General features: G+C 40.4%; 1 protein-coding gene across 4 annotated transcripts in view; it reads right to left on the reverse strand.

Moving 5' to 3' along the window:
- The window catches only part of Thada (THADA armadillo repeat containing), a 294,404-nt gene that overhangs the window by 210,277 nt on the left and 59,245 nt on the right, over positions 1–24,882 (reverse strand). For all 4 annotated transcript variants that reach the window (XM_029531298.1, XM_029531301.1, XM_029531299.1 and 1 more), the window contains 4 exons: positions 13,973–14,105; positions 10,893–11,006; positions 8,272–8,394; positions 3,343–3,434 (listed from right to left, as the gene is read on the reverse strand). In XM_029531298.1, the coding sequence (XP_029387158.1) occupies positions 3,343–3,434; positions 8,272–8,394; positions 10,893–11,006; positions 13,973–14,105 (462 nt within the window). The remainder of the gene's footprint in view (positions 1–3,342; positions 3,435–8,271; positions 8,395–10,892; positions 11,007–13,972; positions 14,106–24,882) is intronic.

Here is a 24,882-nt window from a genome sequence, read left to right on the forward strand (position 1 = left end):
TTTATTAAGCAAGTATGTCTGTTAGTCTCCTACATGCAAGAGAGTATGTGAGGCACCAAGTATACAAAGAATGTCAAGATACTGACACCAAACTTTTCTCAAAAATCTGGCAGCATGGGTGCAGGGTAAGAAGGACGGCAGAAGCAGGACAGAAGAAATAGCAAATGTGACTGTCTCTGTGCAGGACTCCAACACTGTCAGAGGAAAAGGCAGTCTAATGCTTAGTTCTGTGCTCACAATGACCCCACGAGGACATAGGCCTAGGTCTTACTATTCCTGGGATGATAGTGAGGAGTGGCTAAAGGAGTCTATTAAGGTCATTGCCAGTGGCAACAGAAAACCTAGAAACCGAGCTGTTTACTCCAAGAAACAGGATTTTCACAGTTGATGAAAAAGGCAGATGTTCTTTTCCTGTCGACTCATTCCTGACCAGTGGCACACATTTGTAGTTCTCTGGCAGAGCAGTGACATTGTGAAAGCAAAGGTCACCATCCTGTGAGATGTCACCGGGTAAGTTTAGTTATCCGATTGCAAAAAAAAAAAAGTCAGGTCATCATTTCCAGGATACACCAAACAATAGTCGGAAAGGCCTCAGTGAAAACGAGCAGATGTGTGCAGCAGAAAGCGAAGCAACTAAGTGCATCTTGTTTGCAGAGGGCTTGCTGCAATGGAGGCCCTGAAGGCTTAGAGTGCATATCCAACGACAGTTGAGACAGACTTTCCAGCTGGGAGAAAGCAGAAGCCTGTGTAAGGATGACCTGACAAACCTTCAGATGACAAAAATAAGGGCTCTTACCAAAAGTGACTATCCCACTGAATAAAGAATCGATTTCCTCCTTTTCCTCACTTCCCTTTCCATTGCACTAAAACCATTCTGAACTATGCTGCTTCTTTCTCTCTAGGAAAGGTCTAATTTCTTACCCTTTCCAACTCAAAGAGAATCAATGTACAGAAGGGATTTCCATCAGTGTAACGTTGGTAAAACCATGTTTATCACTGCCATATTCTTCCACTCTTTCAACCCAAATGAAACAAATCTCATCATTTTCTCTAGTACATAGTAAAATCTGTATACACTTCACAACTATAAGAAGAAACCAATTATTTCTGCTTTTCCAAGACAAAGTTTCACGTAGCACAGGCTGGCCTCAAACTAGCTATGTAGCCCAGGGTGACTTTCAACTCCAGATGCTCCTATACCTGCATTCTGAGTACTGAGGCTACAGGGCTGTATCCTCAGGCTCAGTTTATATCACTAGTAATCATGTTTTATAAGCAGGTTGAACTATGTGGAACCTTAGCACGCTGCAGAATCACCCAGGTGCACAGACCTAAAGAGAAGCAGCACCAGTCATTTTAAACTACTCAATGGAAAACCACTTTAAGAAAAGCAAAAGTTATCATAATCGTTCCAAACAAGCAATATTTTACTTTTAAACTACAATTTGGACTTCAAAACAAACTAAGAGCTAGAGAAATGCCACAGCCATTAAACGCAGTTGCAGCTCAATTGTGAGAAATCTGGGTTCAGATGCCAGCACTCACATCAAGTGGTTCACAAACACCTCTAACTCCAGCTCCAAGGGGTCTGATGCCTTCTTCTGGTCTCTGTGGGCACTGCATACATGTGTACATATTCTCACATAAATACACAAGAGAAATAATAATGATAAAAAAGAATAGTCTAGTATTTTCATCAAATTCTTAGGTGATTCATAATTATACCCAGTTACCTTCCTTTTAAATATATGGTGCGTTTTACAGAGTGATAAATTTTTAAATTACAATTCAGAGTGACACGAATTTTCACTTATAACTTTTGTTTTCTGGGAGACATGGTTTCAATCTGTAGTCAAGGCTAGCCTCAAATTCACAATCCTCCTATCTCAGCCACTCTGGTACTGGTATTACAGTGGTGTGCCTCAGTGTCACAGTGTCTAGCATACTTTTTAATTCCTAAGACTTAGTTCTATCACAAGAAAATATATTCTGGGCTAGAGAGATGGCTCAGAAGTTAAGAGCACTGACTGCTTTTCCTTCCAGAGGTCCAGAGGTCAATTCCCAGCAACCACATGGTGGCTCAAAACCATCTGTAATGGGGATCTGACGCCCTCTTCTGGTGTGTCTGAAGACAGCTACAGTGTACTCACATACATGAAATAAGTAAATAAATCCTAAAAGGGGAAGAAGAAGAAGAAGAAGAAGAAGAAAAAGAAGAAGAAGAAGAAGAAGCAGCAGCAGCAGCAGCAGAAGCAGCAGCAGCAGCAGCAGCAGAGAAACACTGTGGGTGCTGGAGGCGCAACAGGTTGTCTTAGGAGTGGTGTGCAAAGCATCCATAGAAATGACATGCTGGCAGCTGGGCGATACTGGAGCATGCCTTAATGCCTTAAATGACAGTACTCAGGAAGCAGAGGCAGGCGGATTTCTGAGTTCAAGGCCAGCCTGGTCTACAGAGAGACGTCTAGGACAGCCAAGGCTACACAGAGAAACCCTGTCTAGAAAACAAAAAATCAAAAAGACAAAAGAAATTTTATTCTATAAGTAATTAGCCTAAAACTTAAATCTGGAGCATGGCAACCTTTTTAGGTGAGAGGGAAAACTAAAGACCATTTAGCCAACCAAACTGGATCCTAAGTAATGGTAAGGGAGCAACTGAACACAGAACAACAGCGACACCTAGTGTTAGACAAGCATCAACTCCTCTGCAGTGGAAACAACTCCCTAGTTAATTGCTTCTCTTCTTTAGAAACATATACAACTTCACAGTGCATTTAAATTGTCCATAATCAAAATGTGTGCACAGGTTCACTACAGATGTCATGTCAAGAGAAAAGTATCTGAGAGGATAAACACGGAAAGCCAGAAGTGCTGGTTCTTCCAAGTGGCCGACTCTCTAACTTCTCCACATACAAAGTACAAGGAAAGGGAGTCAGGGACATACACTGAACACATACAAAGATGGCTGTCTCTACCTGGACACGACAAGATGACCTGCTGAATAGTTTTTTAAATACAACTAGAAAGAGTAACTGGGGGCATCTCATCAATACCTGAAGAAGATAACAAGTACAGACAGCCTTGCTCATGTACCCAGAGGTAGTCAGTCTGCACTCCTGCCCTGCAGCCCTGCAGCCCTGCCCCCCTGCCGTGCAGGCCTGCCCTGCCCTGCTCCTGCTGCTTCCCAAGACCCGCTTATTACACAGCTGACCGGCCAAGGACGCAGACTCAGGGACACGGCTGGGGCCACGGTAGCACTTACACAGTTGTAACTCACTGATGACTGAATCGGCAGCTCCTTTAGCCTGAGCAGTCTGTGTAAATGTGAAGTTGGACTGAGCTTACCTATTTGTTTTGGAAAGTTCATCCTTTCCTCTCTTAACTCCAAAAACTCTTGTGATCAAGGAACTAAAGAGAAGTGTGGATGAATTTCTCACCTAATATAAAAATAAACAGAAAGTAAGAGTTAGGAAGTCGTTATGGCATGAATCCCATTTACAGTGTTCAAACTAGATATTCAAAGTCATTACCTAATTGGGTGGGGCTAAAGAAAATAAGGTTTGTGTGCATAAAAAAAACGCAACTGAGAAAAAAAAATTCTGATAATTCATTCAATGACTTCCTCTTAAGCTGAACCAGCTGTGCAAATCCAACCACATGTATACAACATAGACTTTTCTAATACTATTCCTAAAAAACAAACCGGACTTTTATTTTTCCACATCTGACAATGAGTACACCAGGAAAGACCTGAGCTCCTCCTTTTATCTGTGAAGAATACTTGTGAGATTTAACTTGATAGAATCCATGTAATTAAAACAGCCAAGACATCGGTTAGTATTCAGGATGTTATTATTAATCTTAAGATGCCAACAGCCCCTCAAGTTATTTAACTCTGAAGATTTCTTTTCTTTCTTTGTTTTTAATTTATTATTATTTTTCCCACTCAAGATAGGGTTTCTCTGCATACATAGCCCTCCTGTCTGTCATGGAAATCCCTCTGAAGACCAGGGTGGCCTTGAATTCACAAGAGTTCAAGAGTTCACCTTCCTCTGCTGGGTTTAAGGTGTGCACTACCACCACACAGCCTCTGAAATTATTTTATGGTAATTGATTAGTAAAAAGTTAGACAACCAGTCACAGTAGCACAAGCCTGTAAGACCAGGATTTGGGAGGTCGAAGCAGGAGAATCATGAGCTGCAGGCCTGTTTGGGTAATATAATGAGGTTATATAATGTCTTTCAAAAGAAAAAAGGGGGAAGATCATGTGGAGAGATGGCTCAGCAGTTATAGGACTGGGTGTTTTTGAAGAGGACCCATGTTCAGTTCCCAGCATCCATCTGATTCCTCAGAACCAATCACAACTCCAATTTTAGATCTAATGCTCTGTTTTAACCTCCTTAAAACCAGGCAGACATGTGGTGCACACATATATATGCAGGCAAAACATTCACACAGGTAAAATAAGCAAATAAATCTTTTAATAAAGGAAAAATTATTATGAATAAAGTATATTTATTATGCCAACATACTGACAGAGTCTATCTTCACTAAGCCATCATGTCAAGATCCTTCGGAATCCCCAAAAAAAACTTCACTATCCTAATATTAGCCCTCCTCAATTATCTATCAAATCAGCGAGCACTGAATTATACCAGAATCATGAAGAACACTCAGAATCAGAAAATTTAAACTTCTATAACAGAACCTATATTAAAAGTAGATGTCATCATAATAATGTATGTCAACTAGTAATATAAGCAAAGAGATTATCAAAACTAAGAATGTGAGCCAGCAAAATGGCTCAACAGATAAAGGCACTTGATGTTAAGTGGGATGACATAGCTCTGTGCCTGGGACCTCTCTATGGTGGAAGGAATGCTAGGAAACACTTCTCCATGTGTCCTTTGTCACTTTACTGTCGTCTTTGGAGAAATGCATGCACCTTTTGATTGGGGTGTCTTTTTCTTACTGAGTTTTAAACAACCTTTACATAAAACGCAGGCAGCATCTTGCCCATGCTAGGCAAGTATTCTATCACTGACATATAACCCCAGCTGTTACTTTTTTGTTTTGTTCTGTTTTTTAATAAGCTCTTAGCAATTATAATGTTACTGATTGCTACACATGAACTGTATAATTATGTATACAAACACAGAAAAGTGCAATACATATTTTTGAAGAAGATAACAGTAAAAGCATTAAAATTAGAAAGGAGCTTTCCTAAGCCATTGCACTAAGAGCCACAGACTCAGCTGTCCAGAGTGTGACAACAGAAATGGCAGAGCACTGTGTCTAGGCCAGTTACTATCCAGCTCAGGCTGACTAGTGGCCTCCAGGGAATAGAAGACCAGTGTTGCCAGATCTTCTGTGTTTTTCAAGGGAAGCCAGAAACCTCAATTTTTATGTGAAATCTTACTATTTGGAAATACTGGCAACAAATTAAAGGAAAGTGAGGCACCATCTTGTAAGCCAAATAAAACACAGCAGTAGACCACATCTGTCCTAATGGCCACCCACTGCCACCTCTGCTCTAGAAGTGTGAATTGCCAATTCATCCACAACCTCCGGGAAAATGGACTTTACACCATTCACAGTATATTCCCTAAACTGGCCAGAGATTTCCACTCAATGGTCAGCAAATCACAGAGCTCTTGTCATAATAAGAGCAGTGCCCAATGTCCCCAAGCAGCACACCATCATCTGTCACCTGCAATTCTATCTCCGGGATGCCTCTGCCTCAGGTCAGACCTACACTGCATGAGTATTTGTTAGTTTGCTGTTGCTATTGTTGTGTTTAAATTCTAGTGGATGACTTTGATTTGCATTTCCCTAATGACAAAATGCTATTAAACACTTTCCCATGTGTCCATTGATTACTTTTAATACCTCTTTGGGAAAATGCATGTACCTTTTAATTGGGGTGTCTTTTTCTTACTGAGTTTTAAATAATCTCTATTTAAAACCCAGGGTCTTGCCCATGCTAGGCAAGTATTTTATTATTGACCCATAACCCCAGCTATTATTATTTTTTTGTTTCGTTTTGTTTTTTAATAAGACAGGATCTTGTTATGTGACCCAAGCTATCCTCTTGCTTCAGTTTCTCAAGGACTGGGATTGATATAAACCTGCCATACTTTGGTCATTTGAACATGGTATTAAACAGAGGTTATACTAGTCATACAGGAAGGAAGAGTTTATTCTGGGTTACAGTTCTGTCATGGTTCAGAAGGCAGGTGACAGGAGTAGGAAACTGGTTGGTCACACTGTATACATAGGCAGGAAGCACAAAATGAACAGGAAGTGGGACAAGGCTATAAAGACCTGCGGCACCTGGGTTATTAGAATCTCAGTACCAGGCAGAAAAGCCAGAGAAGTCCCCAAACACCAAAGGTTAGTGCATTGTCTTGGTTGTCTACCAAGACTAGAAGGGAAGACACTACTGCTGAAGGCACAACACACTTTGGGTAAAAGAATCCACAGACTCTGAAAGACGTGTTAAGATCTTAAGAGTTGTTCTGTTTCCAGATCATTATTACTAATCATTTGGAGATGCAAATCAAAACCAGAGTGGGAGGGACTAGAGAAGCGGCTCAGGAGTTCAGAGCTCTGTTGCTCTTGACAGAGGAGCTGAGTATGGTGCCCAGCTCCCACATGGTGGCTCACAATCATCTGTATCTCCACTTCTAGGAGACCCAATGCCCTCTTTTGACCTCCACAGGCAACAGGCATGTTATGTGGTACCCATATACATGTGCAAACACAAAACATTCACACACACACACACACACACACACACACACACAAAGTCTGAAGATTTTTTAAAAAACCAGAATGGAATACTATTTCACACTTATTGGAATGGGCTTTCAATGAAGTTTCACCACCTCACACACAAAATTAGCTCATTTTAGTTCTTACAACATTTTAGACATATATGCCTAACTAGATTGTTTGGATATTTTTGAGATGAATCCCCTATGGTAGAAAATATTATCTCGTATAACCTTACATGAGAATAATCAAAGCTTAACATTATGTATTATATGAGAAAACCAGAACAGATTCTATGTGAAGGAGCAGCAAACCATAATGCTTTTCTTCCTTATAGACACAGCTAGAGACTGTCTTAGGAGTTCATTGACAACGATTTTTCCTGAAGAGAATAATTTATGTTAGTCAAAAAAATTCAACAAGAACATAAAAATCTAAAGCTGAGTATCTTCCTTTTCTCAATCTGTTTTTAATTTTCAACATCAACTTTACATCTAAGAAATCATGTGTTTTATTCAAATCCTATCAACAATCTAAAAGTACAGGGGAATGCTGGGGTGATGAGGCAGGAGTGGGTAGGGGGAACTCCCTAATAGAAGTGGGGGGTTGGGGGAGGGGATGGGATAGGGGGTTTGCGGAAGGGAAACAAATAAGAAAAGAAAAAAGAAAAAAAAATAGCTCTGCCACTGTGGGAAACAAGTTCCAACAAAGGGAAGCTGAATTACCATGTGTTACAGCCATATAAACTGAGAGCAGGGATTCAGACAAGTGTTACTTACTGCTTCATCATTCACAACTGAAAACAACCTCAATGCCTACTGATATCATCTTATCAATAGAAAAAGGAAAACTGGTCTACTGGCATACCAGAATATTATTCAGCCTTAGAAAGTAGAGAAATTCTGATCCATGCTACAACATACTAGAAACACATCAAACACAAAGGGATATATATTGTATTTTTTCACTTATTTAATGTGCCAGGGCAGGCAGATTCAGAGAGAAACCTCTGCAGGAGCACAGAAAGGAAAGAATGAGGAGTTGGTGGACAGTCTCAAGAATCCTTCTATTTGTAATGAAGGGTTCAGAGAATAGGCAATACTGCTAACACCTCTTTGCCTGATGCCAGTGAGCTGTGTATATTTACAGATGGCTGAAGTGGTAAATTAAAAAGTGATAATGGTCTATTAAAAGTAGCAGCCGCCTAGTGTAAATTCACTGTGTATCACAAAGAAAACTGCAGCAGGAACAGCCCAAAGATGAGACTATTAGGAAGTGCTCACATTTTATGTGGCGTATGTTAAAGACACACAAATGCCATAGAAACCACAAAATAAAGTCATTATCAATTAGAAGCCAACAAAGGAGAGAAAACGGAACCATAAAGGAATAAAATGTACTCTGATCCAAAATCATCCCCTGAAAAACTTACAAGCTTATAAAAACCTACTATTCAAAAGCATAATGAACTCAATGGGGATGCATGGCAAGAACACTCACTGCCCAGACAGGTGATGTAAAGCCCAGAATTGCAGCCTTAGCTCCATCAGCAACATAGGGGATAATGCTGTCTCCCAGACGTGCATCTCTGAACAAAGCTCTGAGAATATTTAAAGCATGAACCTAGAATGAAAAGTTCAAAAATTAGTAGTGGATTTAAAACTATGGTAATTCTAAATATGTACACACAAATTACCAGAAGTGTAGAGTTCTCAAATAAAATTGTCCATGTAAGAGAATACACGTTAAGAATTGACCATCTATGTAAAGCAGTTTATAAAACGGAACAATGCAACCAAAACGCTTCACCCATTGAACATACGCACAACTCTGTACCTCACATGTAAGACTAGCAGGTTCTTTCCAAAGACACATGAACATTTAATTTTAAAAAATGATCATAAACCCATTCACAAACAGAGTCTCAATAAATATCAACTATTGCTATCTTGTAGATTATGCCCTGATAACAGAGGAATTGGGTAGAAATACTGTTTTAATACTTTTAACAGAAATGCATTTTATTTTGCTTTTTGTTTTTTTTCCCCCTCCAAGACAGGGTTTTGCTGCATAGCCCTGGCTGTCCTAGAACTTGGTCTGTAGACCAGGCTAGCCTAAAACTCACACATATCTGCCTGCCTCCCTAGTGTGAGTCTTGAAAGGGTATATCATCACTGCCTGGCTGAAAAAAATACATTTTAAAACGCTGGTCAAGGGGCTGGAGAGATGACCCAGAGCACTGGCTATTCTTGCAGAGGACCCAGGTTCAGTACTCACAAGGTGGCTCACAACTCCAGTAACAACTTGTCTAATTCTAGTTCCATGGAATTTGACAGTCTGCTCTGACTTCCGTAAGAACCAGGTACATATACATGTAGGAAGTCAAAGCATACATGCATACACATAAAATAAATAATTATTAGAAATATTAAGCAATATTTAAAAAATTTTAATATTTATAGTTGAATACTATAAAATCTTCTATATATTGGCATTGTACAATGTACTAAATGAATCTTCAGAAAAGAAACATACTTTAAATGTACATTTCAATGGCCCTAATTAAAAATAATAAATGAATGCTACATGTCCACTTAACATGACAGTAAAATAATACTCAAAACACAAAGAAAATAAAGTTTTAAATTGTTTTTAAACAGCAGAATCACAATGAAGAGCTAGCGAAGCCTCTGTGGCAATGGAGACCAGAGTCAGGCCTTGCACGCACTGGTCAAGGGCTGGGCCACACAACTGCATCCCAAGAACAAAAGCTGAGTTTTCAAACCAGGTTTCTCATAACCCTAATAACGAAGAAGGAAAGAACTCACAAATAAGCAATATTATTGATGCCAAAGAACTTCATTATTTGTCAATGTTCCTATAAGCTTGAGTCTTTTTCAAAGTAGCCATCCAAGAAAATATAAGCAGTTATCTTTTCCACATTTCAATGAAAAGTATCTTGATATATACTTTTTTTTTGAAAAATGATTAATAACATGTTAGTTACTTTTCCCAAAGTTCTATTTCCCAAAGAATTTTGTTACAGTAATTGGCCCCTGTGCACACTTTAATCAGCACCAGACTTTCCCACAGTCAGCCCACATGATGGCCCATGGCACCTGACACCACCTAAGACGTAAAATCATATAAAGTTACTTCTCTTTTCCCCCACTGAGCACAGGCCTCCCACAGTGCGACGGGAGCATCCTACCAAAAGGTGCTTACCAGGGATGGAAAGGTGCACATATTATCTTCTATCTAGTGGTGGAGAATAGTGGTGAGGAGTGTGACCCAATCGCATATACACGGTAATGATAAGGAATTAAAATATTAGCTGGGCAGTGGTGGCGCACTCCTTTAATCCCAGCACTTGGGAGGCAGAGGCAGGCAGATTTCTGAGTTTGAGGCCAGCCTGGTCTACAGAGTGAGTTCCCGGACAGCCAGGACTACACAGAGAAACCCTGTCTTGAAAACAACAACAACAACAACAACAACAACAAACAAAAACAAAAACAAACAAAAAAAAAGGAATTAAAATACTACTTATGCCGGGCGTGGTGGCACATGCCTTTAATCCCAGCACTCGGGAGGCAGAGGCAGGTGGATTTCTGAGTTCGAGGCCAACCTGGCCTACAGAGTGAGTTCCAGGACAGCCAGGGCTATACAGAGAAACCCTGTCTCAAAACAGCACCCCCCCAAAAATATTACTTAAAATTAAAATATAAAATACTAAAATTCCTACATTACATTTTAAAGAAAGAGTCAATTGTTCAGCTACAAAATGTACATTAACTCAAAAAAGCACACACAAAATTCAAGTGTGACTCCATTTTCATTTTCAGATTTTTAGGGATAATAGTAACACTGTGAAATATCTTGTCAAATGAATGTTTTCAACAGTTTTAAAGTTGTTCACTTTCATCACTACATACCAACCATGGTGAGTTTATTTTGTAGATAGGAAAGACTAAAAATGGGAGAAAACAAAAAAGCAAAAATAAGCCAAATCTCTAAACATGTCACAGTAACCTGTCTTCAGGAGTTCTGTATCTTCAGCAGATACTTTAAAGAAATAAAGGTAGAGGAGAGACTTGAAGGAGACTTAAACCCTCTGTTCTTACCTGGGGAACTCTGCCCTTTGAGTCATCTGCAGACAAAGCCAAGGAGATTAGCTCCCTCATTGTTATTTTCAGCAAGTCCATTCTACCCTTCTTTGGTTCAGATGCCAACAGTGCCTATGGGGAAAAAAAAATCCCCAAATCAAGGGGCTTTTATTTTGCACAGACCTATTTGTTGGCTTTGGAATCAATCCCCAAATTTAAAATACCCTCTATTAAAAAGAAGACTATTGAAGTAAGTTAATTAAGCCAGGCTCCTTTAACCAGGTAGCTTAACTTTTCTAGCCTGTTCATGTATAAAATTATGTTAAGGTGAAATCATATCAACTCCACAGCCCCTTCTGTTTGTTGGTTAATTATGTAATAATAAGCAGCTGGTGAATAAATGGTTCTGATTGGCCACTTTGTAAGGACCAAAATTAGGTAAAACATCAGATACAATAAGTAAGACATTCAAGTAAGAAAATTGACTCTAAACAATGACAAAAATATACTGGATTAGATTTCATCTAAAGGTTTATAGGCCCTCTGGAGACTAATTAACAATTTAATTATTCACAGAAGAGTCTACTGGAAGTCTAATCACACCACAGCATTTCAAACACCACAGGAGAAAAAGAAACATTACAAACTCCAGGGGATCGTGCATTTGGATTTCACAGGAGTGTCCTGTTTACTGTGTGACTAGCATCCCATAGCATGATAATGGGCTATCAGCCCACATGAGGCAATGCAATAAAAATGAAGGAAGTATAGACTTATGTGACAGCAGAAGGAACTCGGAAAACACACTGCTAAGTGAAAGAAGCCAGACACAAAAGACTGAGTGCTATATGACTCCATTTCCGTGAGATGTCCACAACAGACAAATCTACAGAGACAGAAAGATTAGCTGGTTGCCCAGGGCTGGGGACACCAGAGGGAAGTGGGTGGAATGGGAAGTTACTGCTAATGGGTAGGGGTTGAGAGATATTCCAAAATTAGATTGTGCTAATGATTCTCGAGCTCTGAGAATATACTGAAAATCACTGTGTTGCATGCATTAAATGCATAAACTGTCCACAGGTGAATTATATCTCAATAAAGCAGTCAAAGAAAAACCACTTCAGTCACATTCTTGGACTTTCTTCCTTCACCTGTATGTCTTGTAAAATGTTGCATCTGGCTTCTAGAGCCAAAGTTCGCAACTGCTTTGGGTCTTCAAAATCAATGACAAGCTATGCAATAAGACAAATACAAGACAAACATGTAAACAGACTTAAAATAAATTCATGACAATAAACTTACGCCCAGAAAATATGCTCTATGAATGTTAAAAATCATTTTGTCTGTTTACACAAAGGGGAAATTCATACACTAAAATGGTAGGTTTTTCCCATAGCTAACTTTAAACTGAAGTTGTTAGCAGAACAAAAGGTATTACTTTATTTATAAGTCATGTTAAGAAAAGTAGGATCCTTTTGAACGGATTTTTCTAATAATTAAAAATTTATTTCACTAAGATAAAGAAAGAAAGCTACACTCAATGGCTGAGAGGTTTTGTTCCTAGAAACATGACTTGACTCACCTTCACCGGAAAGAACCGGGCAAGCAGTATGGCAATGTTGCCTGCTGGGCTTGGGAAATGGACTTGCTGATCACTCCATAACTATGGCCACTGGGTAGCACAAGATTACTATCAGCAGGAATAAGCACATAGCACAAATATTGGACAGGACATTCAGTTGCCTGACATCTGTCCTCAACAAAGAAGGCCACATGGACACAACAGGTCTGCAGGAATTACAGATAGGAAACTAAACCGCACTCAACCAAAGTAGCTCAGCTCATCTCTCAGGCCTATCTAGTAATCTCAGTCAATCACTTCTGCAACTGGGCATCAAACATCATGAAGATATTGGGAGTGCGAGAAAGAAAACAGAGAAAGAAAAAACCACAGGGGGACTAAAAGAACCCTACTTTACTTCCACTGCACTTATTATACTACCCATTTTGTGACTTGTTGTTTTACTGTTAACAAGAATGGCATCTGCTTTAGTACTGAGTGTACTGGTGTTTATTCTGCAGGATAATGAGAGCAACAGTCTAACTCTATCCTGTAAGGTATAATTACTTTTAAAAGCAAGAGGTCCAGCATGTTTTCATCTGTGTTTAGGAACTGTATTCATAGTCTCACATGAAGATTTGGTCAGGGGTCAGATGGACTAGGCTTAGCAAGTCTGACAGCCCTGTGGCCTTTGGCAAGTCACCTCTATATCCCTAGTCTCAGATAGGATATCTTTATATGATAGCTGTACCTAGCTCATAGACTTTAGGTAGGGATTAAATGATGTAATAGGCGCGACATAGCCACACTACCTGAGAGCTACTATTAATACTGTGATTTTTTTTTTTTTTAGGCTGTGTGGTAGTGGCACACTCCTTGAGTTAGAGGCCAGCTTGGTCTATAAAGTGAGTTCCAGGATGAGCAGGGCTACACAGAGAAACTCTGTCCCAAAAAGCCAAATCAAACCAAACCAAAAACAAACAAACAAAAAAAGATTATGTTTTTTAATGATGGATATTTAATAAAAAGGATTCAAATATGGATACTTCCTAAAAGTAAGCAATCACGGCACCCACATTGATTTCTGACTACTGAATACATAGATGGAAATCTATACTACCCTCTGTTTATATTACAAGACTGATCTCCTGCTCCAAGAACAGACCTGACACAGAACATACTGTCCACACATTAAAACAAAGTCACGCAGGAGACAGAGTATGGCACTGCCAGTAATGGTGCTTGCCACCAGTGTTAACAACCTAAATTCAGTCCCTGGGGTCTGAATGATGGAAGGAGAGACCAACTCCAGAAAGCTGTCTTCTGATCTCTATGTGTACCATAGCATGTACACATCTGTATCACATATAAATAATTAAATGTAATAAAAAATGAAAAGAACAAAGTCACAAAGGCTATGGTACTGAAAAGACAGAAACATCCGATATGTTTACTACACATTAAGAAGAGAAGTACAGTATCAAAGCCCAGACAGACAGACAGCCAGACAGAGCAGTGCCTGGTCTTAGGAGAGTACCTGGATGTAGAAGGGGATCCCAGCACTACGCCTTGTAGCACAAAGCTTGGATGTGGGATCACTGCCTTTAATTTCCTCCAAAACACTCCACAGCCACTGTTCTGGCAGCTTTTGCAGACTCACATTAGAGCACCTAAAAGGTACAAGCGAGCAAATGTTTGGAATCATCAGGTACTAAAAGGTAGAAGTGTACACTAGTGATACACATGAACACTGTTAGAAAGAATAAACATTTTATACCGAGAAGATTAAAACTAAAAAGTTTCTTACTACACCCTATTACTATACTATCACACACCTGTTGTATCTGTCAGTCTCCCTGTCAGCCTGATCAAGTCTAGAATCACCGGAGACCCGCTTCTGGGCACACCTGGGAAGGATTACCTTTTCTGGGGTGAGAAGATCCATCACTGTGGGTGGACTTTACTAGGAGAAAGTGAGCTCAGCACAGACATCCATCCCTCTTTCTGCCTACTTTCTGCCTTTGGATGCAGTCACTTGTAGTTCCTGGTACCTGGTCTTCCCTGTCACGACATCTCTGTCCATGAACCACAACAGACCCCATCTCCTTAAGCAGCTTTTTATAAAATATTTTAATCATAGTAAGTTCCTAAGACACCCTCTTTACTATGTGTCTTAGGACCTGAAGCTATTAAAGGTTCTACCTACTAAAACTACTGTGTGCAGAGCATTATCTACAAATAGGCTTGATCACATAGGCTTGCCTTCATACTCACAATGGTCTGAAGAAAGCTTACTAAACTCTTACAGATATTCTAGACTATAAGATTCAAGGGTTCCAACAAAAACATCACATACAGTTTTCTGTAATTTGTTTTTTATTTATAGAAATTACACACAAAGTAAATATGTTTAAGCTCACATTTTAATAATTATTTGTATTGTTACAAATAATTATTAAAATGTAGCTTCTCATAAATAATTTTTCAAATCTGTAAAATATTAAGAATGAAATTTATCAAGGAAGAGGCAAGACATGTTAAAAGTTTATCTGGACACTATCAAAGGATGCTCTTAACATTGTGTGTATGTGCATGCAAGTGCTTGTGCATACACGAACAGGCAGGAATGCCTTGCAGAGTGGTCTCTCCTGCTACCTCGGGGTCTGAGGCTCAGCTGTCAGGTCTATGCTTAAGCCCTCTAGCTGCTGCCCATCACATGGGCCCATCAGAAGACTTTTGCACTATTGCATCAGCATGATACTCAATGGCAGGCAAACAGCCACTATGGAAAGCAGGCACCCTGACTTAAGGGAGTGATGCTTAGGGATTCGACCTGGGCTTTAATGAACAGGCAAATGCTCTACTGCTAAGCTAGATCCCTAGTCCCTTCCAGTTCTTATTTTGAGAAAAGATCTCAATGAGTTGCCCACTCAAGCCTGGAATCTGGCAATCCCATGACTCAGCCTTCCCAAGTAGGAATTAAAGACCACGCCCTGCTTAACTGACACTAACACAGTAAAATAAACAGATATCAAGTTGTTAGAAAAATGCTTTGATTTTAAGCAGAGGGAAAAAAAATCATCAAAAAGACAGCTGGCTGTAATTTGGAGCAGGAGTTACACCTTACTTAAGACACACATTTGGGATTTGTTTTTTTCTGTTGAAGAACATTGAACTTCCATTTCTGACTATTCCAAATAGCAACTGAAACTTAAAAATACAATTCACACTGACTTAAAAATAGACTTAATACCACTTAAAATGAGTGATTTTAAACCTTGACATGGACACATGAGGGAAAGAGCCAACAAACCCAACATGACAGCCTTGTTCAGACCTTGATCTGAACAAACACAATGTAAGAACAATACTGACAAATACATAAAAAATGTGTAGAAAGTCCAGATACAACAGACACCAAGCATGGAACAGTGCAACATGAGGGAAGGTGTCCGGATGTTAAGAGATACAACACAGGAAGGCCTAGGCACAAAATTCACAGACCAAGACTAATTATTTTAATACTTCAACAACTACCATGCAAACGTACAGAGCATGTGTGGCAAGGTCTCTTACCTGTTGGATCTGAGCAATGTGTAAAGGCAACTGGATCGATTAGTCTCTCTACTTTTAAACATGGTTTACACGCATATACATACATTCGCACATCTATATTGTAAGGACTAAGGTTACTTCTTTCCCTATCATTTTAAAGATAAATGTCTTATGTTGGCAGCACTGAGCAGGAACCCTGACCTCCCGCCTGCCAGGTAACTAGTTGTCCAGTAAGCTGCATTCCCAGCCACAGCTAGGAATTTCTTTAGCTTACATCAACATTACCAACTTAGAGGCCCAAGAGATGGCTCAGCAGGTAAGCACACATACCACTCTGGTAAGACGGCCTGAACTGAGTTCCCTCCTCCTCTGACCTCTGAAGGCACCTGCACTCACATGAACATGCTCACACATAAACACTGAAATAAACATTAATAAAACTAACTCGGTATAATCTTTCATTTCTCTACCGAATTCAAAAACCCAAAACCAAAACCTCCAGCTTCCAGACTGCACAAAGCAATTCCTTAAGTGCTAACAGCACAGTAAGAGCTTGGGCTGTGCCGCCTTCTCTAAGTTTCCATTATTAAAAACAGGAAGAATATATATGGGCTAATTTAGCTCACAATAAGTAGGCAGGGACATTAAAAAAAACAAACAAACAAACCTAAAACAAAAGGTATTGCATGTGTGTGTGTGTGTGTGTGTGTGTGTGTGTGTGTGTGTATTGGAGTTACATACAGTAGTTAAGAAAGTCACTTTTACAGTGACTTGATGTAGAATCCTCTGTGAATTTCATTTCCTTGCATTTTCTGCTCCATTAAAGAACTAGCTTAAAGACAAAACTGCAGTCTAGGGCAGGTATAATCTTCCGATAAGACCCACCGCACAGAGAGACAGGGAGAATCAAAGCGCAGCAATGACAGGAGCTGGTGTCCCTATCAGATCATTGCAGCGCTACTCCACGGCACATGACGCTTCTCCACACACATCGCCTATGCCTTCCTGGGCCAGCAAATGAGGGCCACAGAAGCCAGGCAGGTCTTCAAAGCAGGGTCATCCTAGGAACTGAGAACTGTTCTACACTACTAATCAAATCTTGATTTAAATGACAATATTCTTCTTAATTTGAACGGCCACATAAAACCTTCGTACTTTAACTTCATCAATTTCTACAGAGACATTGTTTTAATAAGGTTCTTGCCTTTGCTGGCTTCTACAAGAGCATACAACATGCACACAAGCCCATACTTCCAACTAAGCATCTGTTTATAGTCTCTACACACACTCCTCTTTAGCAAAATTGATACACTTTTCTAACTTATACAGAGCAATTACTAGGCACAGGTGTACAGAGGGTTGGTGGTGTCATGGAGGGACAGGATATAAGCTAGACTTTGAAGGTTGTTCGGAAGAATGGTGGAGAATCTGCAGGGTAGGCTGCAGAAAGCAGGAGATGACCAGGGAACAAACATTAGCCAAGGTCCCAAAGACAATTCCCTCATTTAGCTTCTTGGCTATCTGAACTGTAAACACTAGCCAGGCCTATTTATTCCCTTGAGTATTACATACTAAGGACCAAATGTTCCTTATTAATTTGGGGATTTCCAAAACAGAACCAGAAGAATGTTCTACAAGTTTACAGATGGCAAAGTATACTCAGAAGAGCCCCCTGTGCCCACTGAAAACCCAGCAACCTCAGGAAGGAGCTCTGAAAGTGCTCAGGGCGCTGACTCCTGCCACTCCGTCCAGACATTGCTCTGCTCTGGAATTCCCCAGCTCCGAGCCAGCTTTTCTGAAGAACTCTCTCTCTCTCACTGGCCGGCGTCCAGTCTGGGCTTTGCCGCTGAACTCTCCTTCTTTGATTCCTTGCTTCCTAGCTCTGCTTCTCTCTTGGACCAGGGACCCCCAACCCCAAAGTCATACAGGAAAAATCTCACTTAACAACATAACTCTCACTTGCTTTATTCATATGAAACACACTGTAATTTAAACAAAACATACTGAAAATATATTTTCCTGCTACACTGAACTCATTTATTGTATGTCTATTACGCATCTAGCACACCAAGCTCCACACATCTGATCTTGCATCATTCTTGTAACAAACAAATGCATGTACAAATATTGTTTCCTGACAGATGAAGGTATGAACACAGTGGTTAAGGCCACCAACTAGGAAGTCAGGGTGGACAAGCATCTAAGTGGGTGTTTAGGAATCCCAACTATGGAGCCAAGTTACAGAGCTCTACTTCCTGTTTTTCTCTTCCATCACATTCATGAATTTACCTTGGAGCATCCTTAAGAAGTTCTTCAAGGACACTTTATAAAAATATTAGCTGACTATGAGAAATTTAAATTAGATAGTTAATGACTTCCATGTGAAAAGGCATGCCCCTACACTGACACAACACTCCCTCCTCATAACACCCAAACCACAGAGGGAAGCCCTAAGACCAGTTCAGCTGAAGAACAAGGAAACCAAGGGGGTGACAACAAGTGACACTGCTGACACATCAAAGGGGTCACAGCATGGCACATTTAGAAGCAGCAGTGGTGGTCACAGAGTTCTGTGGGGTAACCAACCAGTCTCTCCTCCAGGGAAGGTAATTTCAGTGGCTCCCTCTCCCAGGAGAGAGGACAGAGCTGGGGCTATAGACAAGAAAATCAAAAAGGAAACTCTGAACCAGGCTGCCTATCAACCTGTTAGTTAAATCTGTGATATTCCGGTGGGACTAGGATGAGATGGACCAAAATGACAATATCTGATCTATCTCCTCAGAGATAGAATCCACATAAGTAACAAAGTAATCAAAAGGTTCCTAATTATAGGCAGTAAACCAAATCTCACAACACAAAGTCACACACACACTAACTGGAACATAAATTGACTCTAAAAGAAAGCAATTTTATAGGGCAGATTGGCAAAGACCGTAACATAACTTGGCTTTAGTAAGCTAAAGAAACCCTGAAGGAATGCTGTCTTCTAAAGTAGCATAAGAGAGCTGCAGCTGTAGCTCAATGGTAGAGAGGCCGGCCTAGCATGCCAGGCCCTGGGTTCAATATCTTATGGCAAAGGAAACAAACCACAAAAGGAGTATTTGCCTGTCAGGTATGGTACACGCCTGGAATCCCAGATTTTGGAAGATAAAAGCAGGAGGATCATGAATTCAACAATAGTTCTGGCTACATAGCAAGCTGGAGGCCACCCTTTGCTACAAGGAACTCTTAAATTTTTTAAAATGCAAGAAATTTGGAAAAACAGTGTTGAAAAAAGAAAACAGGCACATATACAAATACTAGAAATATTCTGTAACAAAGTATAACTTCAAAATAGATGACATAGAAGCTAAAAAACTTAAACTGTATCAAAAATAAATTTCTTTCAACACAGATGCCTCCACCCCCCACCCCCCCTGACCTCTAAACTCCCTGGGGCCTCCAGCCTCTTGAGGGTTGGGTGCATCATCTGTGAATGAACACAGACCCAGCAGTCCTCTGCTGTATGTGTGTTGGAGGCCTCATATCAGCTGGTGTATGCTGCCTGGTTGGTGGTCCAGTGTTTTAGAGATCTCAGGGGTCCAGATTAATTGTGACCGCTGGTCCTCCTACTGGGTCCCCTTCCTCCTCAGCTTCTTTCAGTCTTTCCCTAATTCAATAACAGGGGCCAGCAGCTTCTGTCCATTGGTTGGATGCAACTATCTGCCTCTGCCTCTCTCAGCTGCTTGTTGGGTCTTCTGGAGTGTGGTCATGCTATATATGTCCTCTATAACAAGGGACATAGTATATTAAAAATGCTGAAGGATAGCTAACCATTGCTGAATATTTACACCACACGAAACTACAGTCAAAAGTAGAAGCAAAACCTGGATTGTTTGAGACACATTGGAAACATGTCTGCCAGGGGAACTAGATGTCTCAGTGGGTCCTATGGTTATCCTCTGACCTCACAAGTGGGAAAGACACACACACCACACACACACACACACACACACACACACACACACACACACACACACACACCTCTAACTTCACAAGTGGGAAAGACACACACACCACACACACCACACACGCACACACGCACACACATGGTTAGCTAATTAATTAATTACTACTACTGATGATGATGATAGTCTCCTAGGGACTCTGAATAAGAGAAATCCTAGAAGATGCACTTTAGCAATTTACTCAAAGTAAATCCAAATAGTGTTTAAAGAATAATAACTTTCTTCCAGAGCTCAAGTCAAAAATCTTGGCATCACTGCTTCTAGAAAGCTTCCTATCTGATATGTCAATACCACAGGCATTTTACTTTGAAATGATGCAGATGCAGGTCAGGTTTTTCCATCTCCACCATCTTTCAAGAAACTGCCACCATCTCTTTCTGAATTAAAGTCATACTGTAACTTCCCAAATGGTCACTCTACTTTTACCAGTATCATTTATTCTCAACACAGTATTCTTAATAATCCTTTGAAATGGCCAGATCAAACTAGGTATAGTATAATTCTAGCACTTGAGGGGCTGAGGCAGAAGGATCCTGAAAATTTGAGGCTACTCTGGGCTAATAAGGCCCAGCCTTAAAAGAAAGAATCCACAAATCCAGCTCATTTCTCAGTCATGTCTCAAATCTATTTACAAACCCCAGCTATGCATCCCCAAGTTCCCCCAAGGAGTAACTGAAGTCTTCACTGGTCTCAGCTCAGTCTGTTGACACAGATTAGTGACACACGGTTTATCCGTGGTCCCGCATCTCAATCAGCCAACTGTTGTCCCTCAGACTTCTGCACTTTTGCTAACTGGATAAAAAAGCAAAAACAAAACCATGACTTCCGCTCAATTAAGAAAGCATTACTTCAAGGGAGATGACTCTATTTTCTACTAGAATTTTGGCTTAATATGGCTGGTAATAAAGACACTACCAGCTATTAGTCTGTTATTTCTTTCAGTTTTCACTCCCAAACAAATAAACAAACAAACAAAAACCATGAAGAAGAACTAGCTGGTTGTGTTCCTGGAACCAACTTCCAAAAGACATTCATTCAGAAGGTGCTCTGGGGTGCACGGTTAGGAGAAAAGTGTCTTCCTAAAGATAACGAAACAGAAGTTACCTTCCTACTCATGTTATATTCAGGTTGTTTTCAGAGTGACTTCAGTCTCTGAACATGTACCATCAGAATTAAAAGGTTAAAATAGCGCTCAATGGACTAGGTGGTACAGACAGAAAGCACCCTGGCAATCGGGACAGTCTACAGAGAACCCTGACAGGGAAGCCACTTGTGCCCGGCATGAAGGGAACTGTGTCTCAACCATGCTGGAGGCACTCCAAGTCCCCTGGGAACCTGGGGAGACTTATTCTTGTTAATACGCCACTTTCTGATATTAACTGAATCATTCACAATGGCCTAAGGAAACTTTCACCTACAAACAGAAATCAACCACTCTCACAACGAAATGTGAAGAACGTGAAAGCGAATGTATGAAGCAAATTCCCAGAAATGCACCAAGACACGTACTGCCAAGAAATTAATCATGGACAAGCCCACTGGCACAAGGTCAAGGCTTGTACCTATACTTTTGTTTACCAAATAATTCACTTACCAGGCTACCATCTCTAAGGACTTTTAGGACAGAAAGAAAGCCCTTCCCCCTTGCTCATCAACAGAAGTAAAAGTGAAAAGTTGTCAGATTTAAAAACGCCAGGGCCAAGAAGTGGGAGTGGGTGGGCAGGGGAGCAGGGCGGGGGGGAGGGTATAGGGGACATTCGGGATAGCATTTGAAATGTAAATGAAGAAAATATCTAATAAAATAATTTTAAAAACCAGCTCTGAGTAATAATTTATTCAGTTAAGCTATGCTGTCAAAAAAAGCTGCAACAATAAAAATGAAGTTATATAGACTGACTGCTGACAAATTTTCATATTGCCACACCCCTTTAATTTTCTTTCCTTCATTTACACTTGACAATCATTTAACTAATTTATTATATAATACCAACAAAAGCTTTGAAAAGTGTATTTGATATAAAATAAATGGTATGTGTTGGTTTAAGTTCAGCATCATCAGCTACTCAAAGCAACATGTGAAGGAAAACAGACTTCAAGATTAGCCCCTCAGTCTGGCTATTTAGAATATCAAACTCTTTGACCCCTAAAACACTATGCAAAGACACAGAGTTGTAGTCATGTTTTAGGCTAGTGCCAGGCATCCTCTCCTGGTTGCCTGCATATCAAATTCATTCTGAGTATGTCTCATGGGAAGCCGAAACCCATGCGCCCCATATGAATGTGATCCATTATCTGGCCTTACAAAGCCTTATGGATTTGGAGAATCTCATTAAATTTCATTTTATCCATTTTTCTCTTGGGTACCCAAGTACTTATGACCAGTTCGTCCCCAGAATTCTGCTGCTTCCAATCATTTGGGTTCTTTCAAATACTACTTGGGTTTAAATGAAAAAAGGGGCCTTTCTCTACCACCAAACTTTATCACACCAAAATATACATTGCTAAATGGGGCTTGGAGGTACACACCTGCAATCCCAGCACTGGAAAGTGGGGAGAAAAGATCACATGTTTAATGGTATCTTCAGTGAGCTCAAGCCTGGGCTATATGAGGCCATGTCTCAAAAAAAAACAAAACAAAACAAAACAAAACAAAACAAAACAAAACAAAAAAACAGAACAAGGCAGGCAGGGCAGCGCAGTAGGCGAAGCAGGTGTGCATGCGAGCCTGACCCTCGAATCTCTAGACAGGAGGAGAGAACTGGCCCCCAGGAGTTGTCTTCTGACCTCGCAAGTGCTAGTGTGCACACACAGGGCTAGTTGACAGTGTGCTATGATTTCCTTTAAAAAAAAAAGCTCTGAGGAACCAAGGACATAATCCCTCCCGTCCATTTTTAACTCTCAAGTACCTACAACAGGGTCTGGCACCCAATTGGGAGCCATATAAAAGAGCCATGTGCTCTGGAATCCTCAGCACCGGTAAAGCAGAGAAAGCGAGATCCTTGGGGCCTGCTGGCCACCCAGCATAGCCTACCTGGTGAGCTCCAGGTCAGGAACAAGGTGATGGCTTCTAAGGAATGAGACCTTGTAGCTTCTACAAGAACCTGTATACAGGTGGACCCACATGAACACATACACACATTCAAATAAAGCTCTTCTTTACCATTCAAGTAAGGCTCACACTTTACCATGATTGTTCCCCTCTCCTAACAGACTCCTGTCACAATTCCTTATATCCAGTTAAGACCAACAAGGGCCTCCTCAGCTGCAGCCTAGATGAAATACTTGCCTTCCCCACATTTGGATTTTAGGCCAGGTTTTATCAGCTACTTGTGTGGCTATGAACAGAGAGTTTAAAAAAGGAAATCATTACAAAGATGCTTTGAAAAATCAAGACACATGGTGTGGCGGGCAAGCTCTTTTCATCTCAGCACTCAAGAAGCAGAGGCACAAGTATCTCTGAGTTCAAGGCCAAGCCTCGTCTACACAGCTCCACCACAGTCAGAACTACATAGAGATCCTGTCTCAAAGAGATATTCTTTTACTTCTTTTGTGACTGCTACAAATAGGGGAGTTAACACCCTAAATATACAAAGTTATACATAAGCCTTCACACCCACACTACAAATGTTCTCTAGGTTCCCAGTCACTCCAGCCTAGGACATCATATTTTCAGTGGACCAAAGAGCTTGTTCGGCACAACATCTGGCACACAGCAGATGTTCTAGAATCTTTGTTGAATGAATAAATTCAAATCAACCAAACAAGCAGGGTAGGTGGCAGCTGCTACACATTAGTTGTGTCTTCTGGTGGGCACAAAACTGCAAAGGCAGGTGTAGGAGGAGAGGCTACAACCTTAAGACTTCACAACATGAGGTCACAATAGCTAGAAAATGAAAACATCCTCAAGTTCTTGCTCTTCAATGGATCTTCTGTCATTCCCCAGCAAGGAAAGATTGCTTTATAAGGATGTGATTTCAAAACACCAGGGTTACTGTTGTGATAAGGAAGAAACTGCCAGGTAAAATGAAGCCAGGAAAGACGCCCAAGAACGACGCAGCCAATTCCAGTTGTTTGTCTTGGTTCCTCATCACACAAGCCAGGGGTCAGTAAGAAGGGAGAATATCCTGAGTGTGGAGATGCTCTCTGCCAACACGATGTCGTCACAAACCACAGACCAGGGGAATTCCGATGTCCTGCTTCTCTCAGCAAATGCCTCCCAATTAACGAGTAGACAGCATCTTTGTCTGAAGACTCTGTTGCTTTGACAACCTTGTCAAACTCATACAAAACACACCATATGTCTTTAGTCTCAAGAATACCATACAATTTCAAGTTCCTTACTAAGAAGTGTTCAAGTCTCATCAAAAATGAATTTAGTAGTTAAATATTATTAATTTACACATAGCACCTATAAAATCAGTTTACCAATTCTAAAGGAAACTTACAAAAATGTCCCCAGTTCCAAGGCTGTGGAGATGGCTGATCAGGTAAAGTTATTTACCACATAAGACCCTAGAACCCATATAACAGAGTTGGAGTTAACCAGCTCGCTCCCACAAACTATCCTCTGATCTTCACATACACATGGTGGCCTGTGCATACCCACACATATACTTCACCAACAAAAATAAAAAGAATTTTTAGAAATATGTCTAATTTCCTAAACTCTTTCACACCTAAAACCCCCTAGACTTTCACAAAAAGTCAGAAGGTAGCATTGTATGTAGTGAGTGAAATGAACAGAGATAAAAGGAGCTAGATTCTTCCTTCCACTTACTGAAAAGGGGTAAATATCTCACATAGGTTAGATATTGTACTGCTGTTAGCAAGCTAGTGGTGGAACTCACTTAAATTTCTACATATATATATATATATATATATATAT

The sequence above is a fragment of the Mus pahari genome, chromosome 18 (genome assembly GCF_900095145.1).
Source record: "Mus pahari chromosome 18, PAHARI_EIJ_v1.1, whole genome shotgun sequence".
In the NCBI taxonomy this organism is placed as follows: Eukaryota; Metazoa; Chordata; class Mammalia; order Rodentia; family Muridae; genus Mus; species Mus pahari.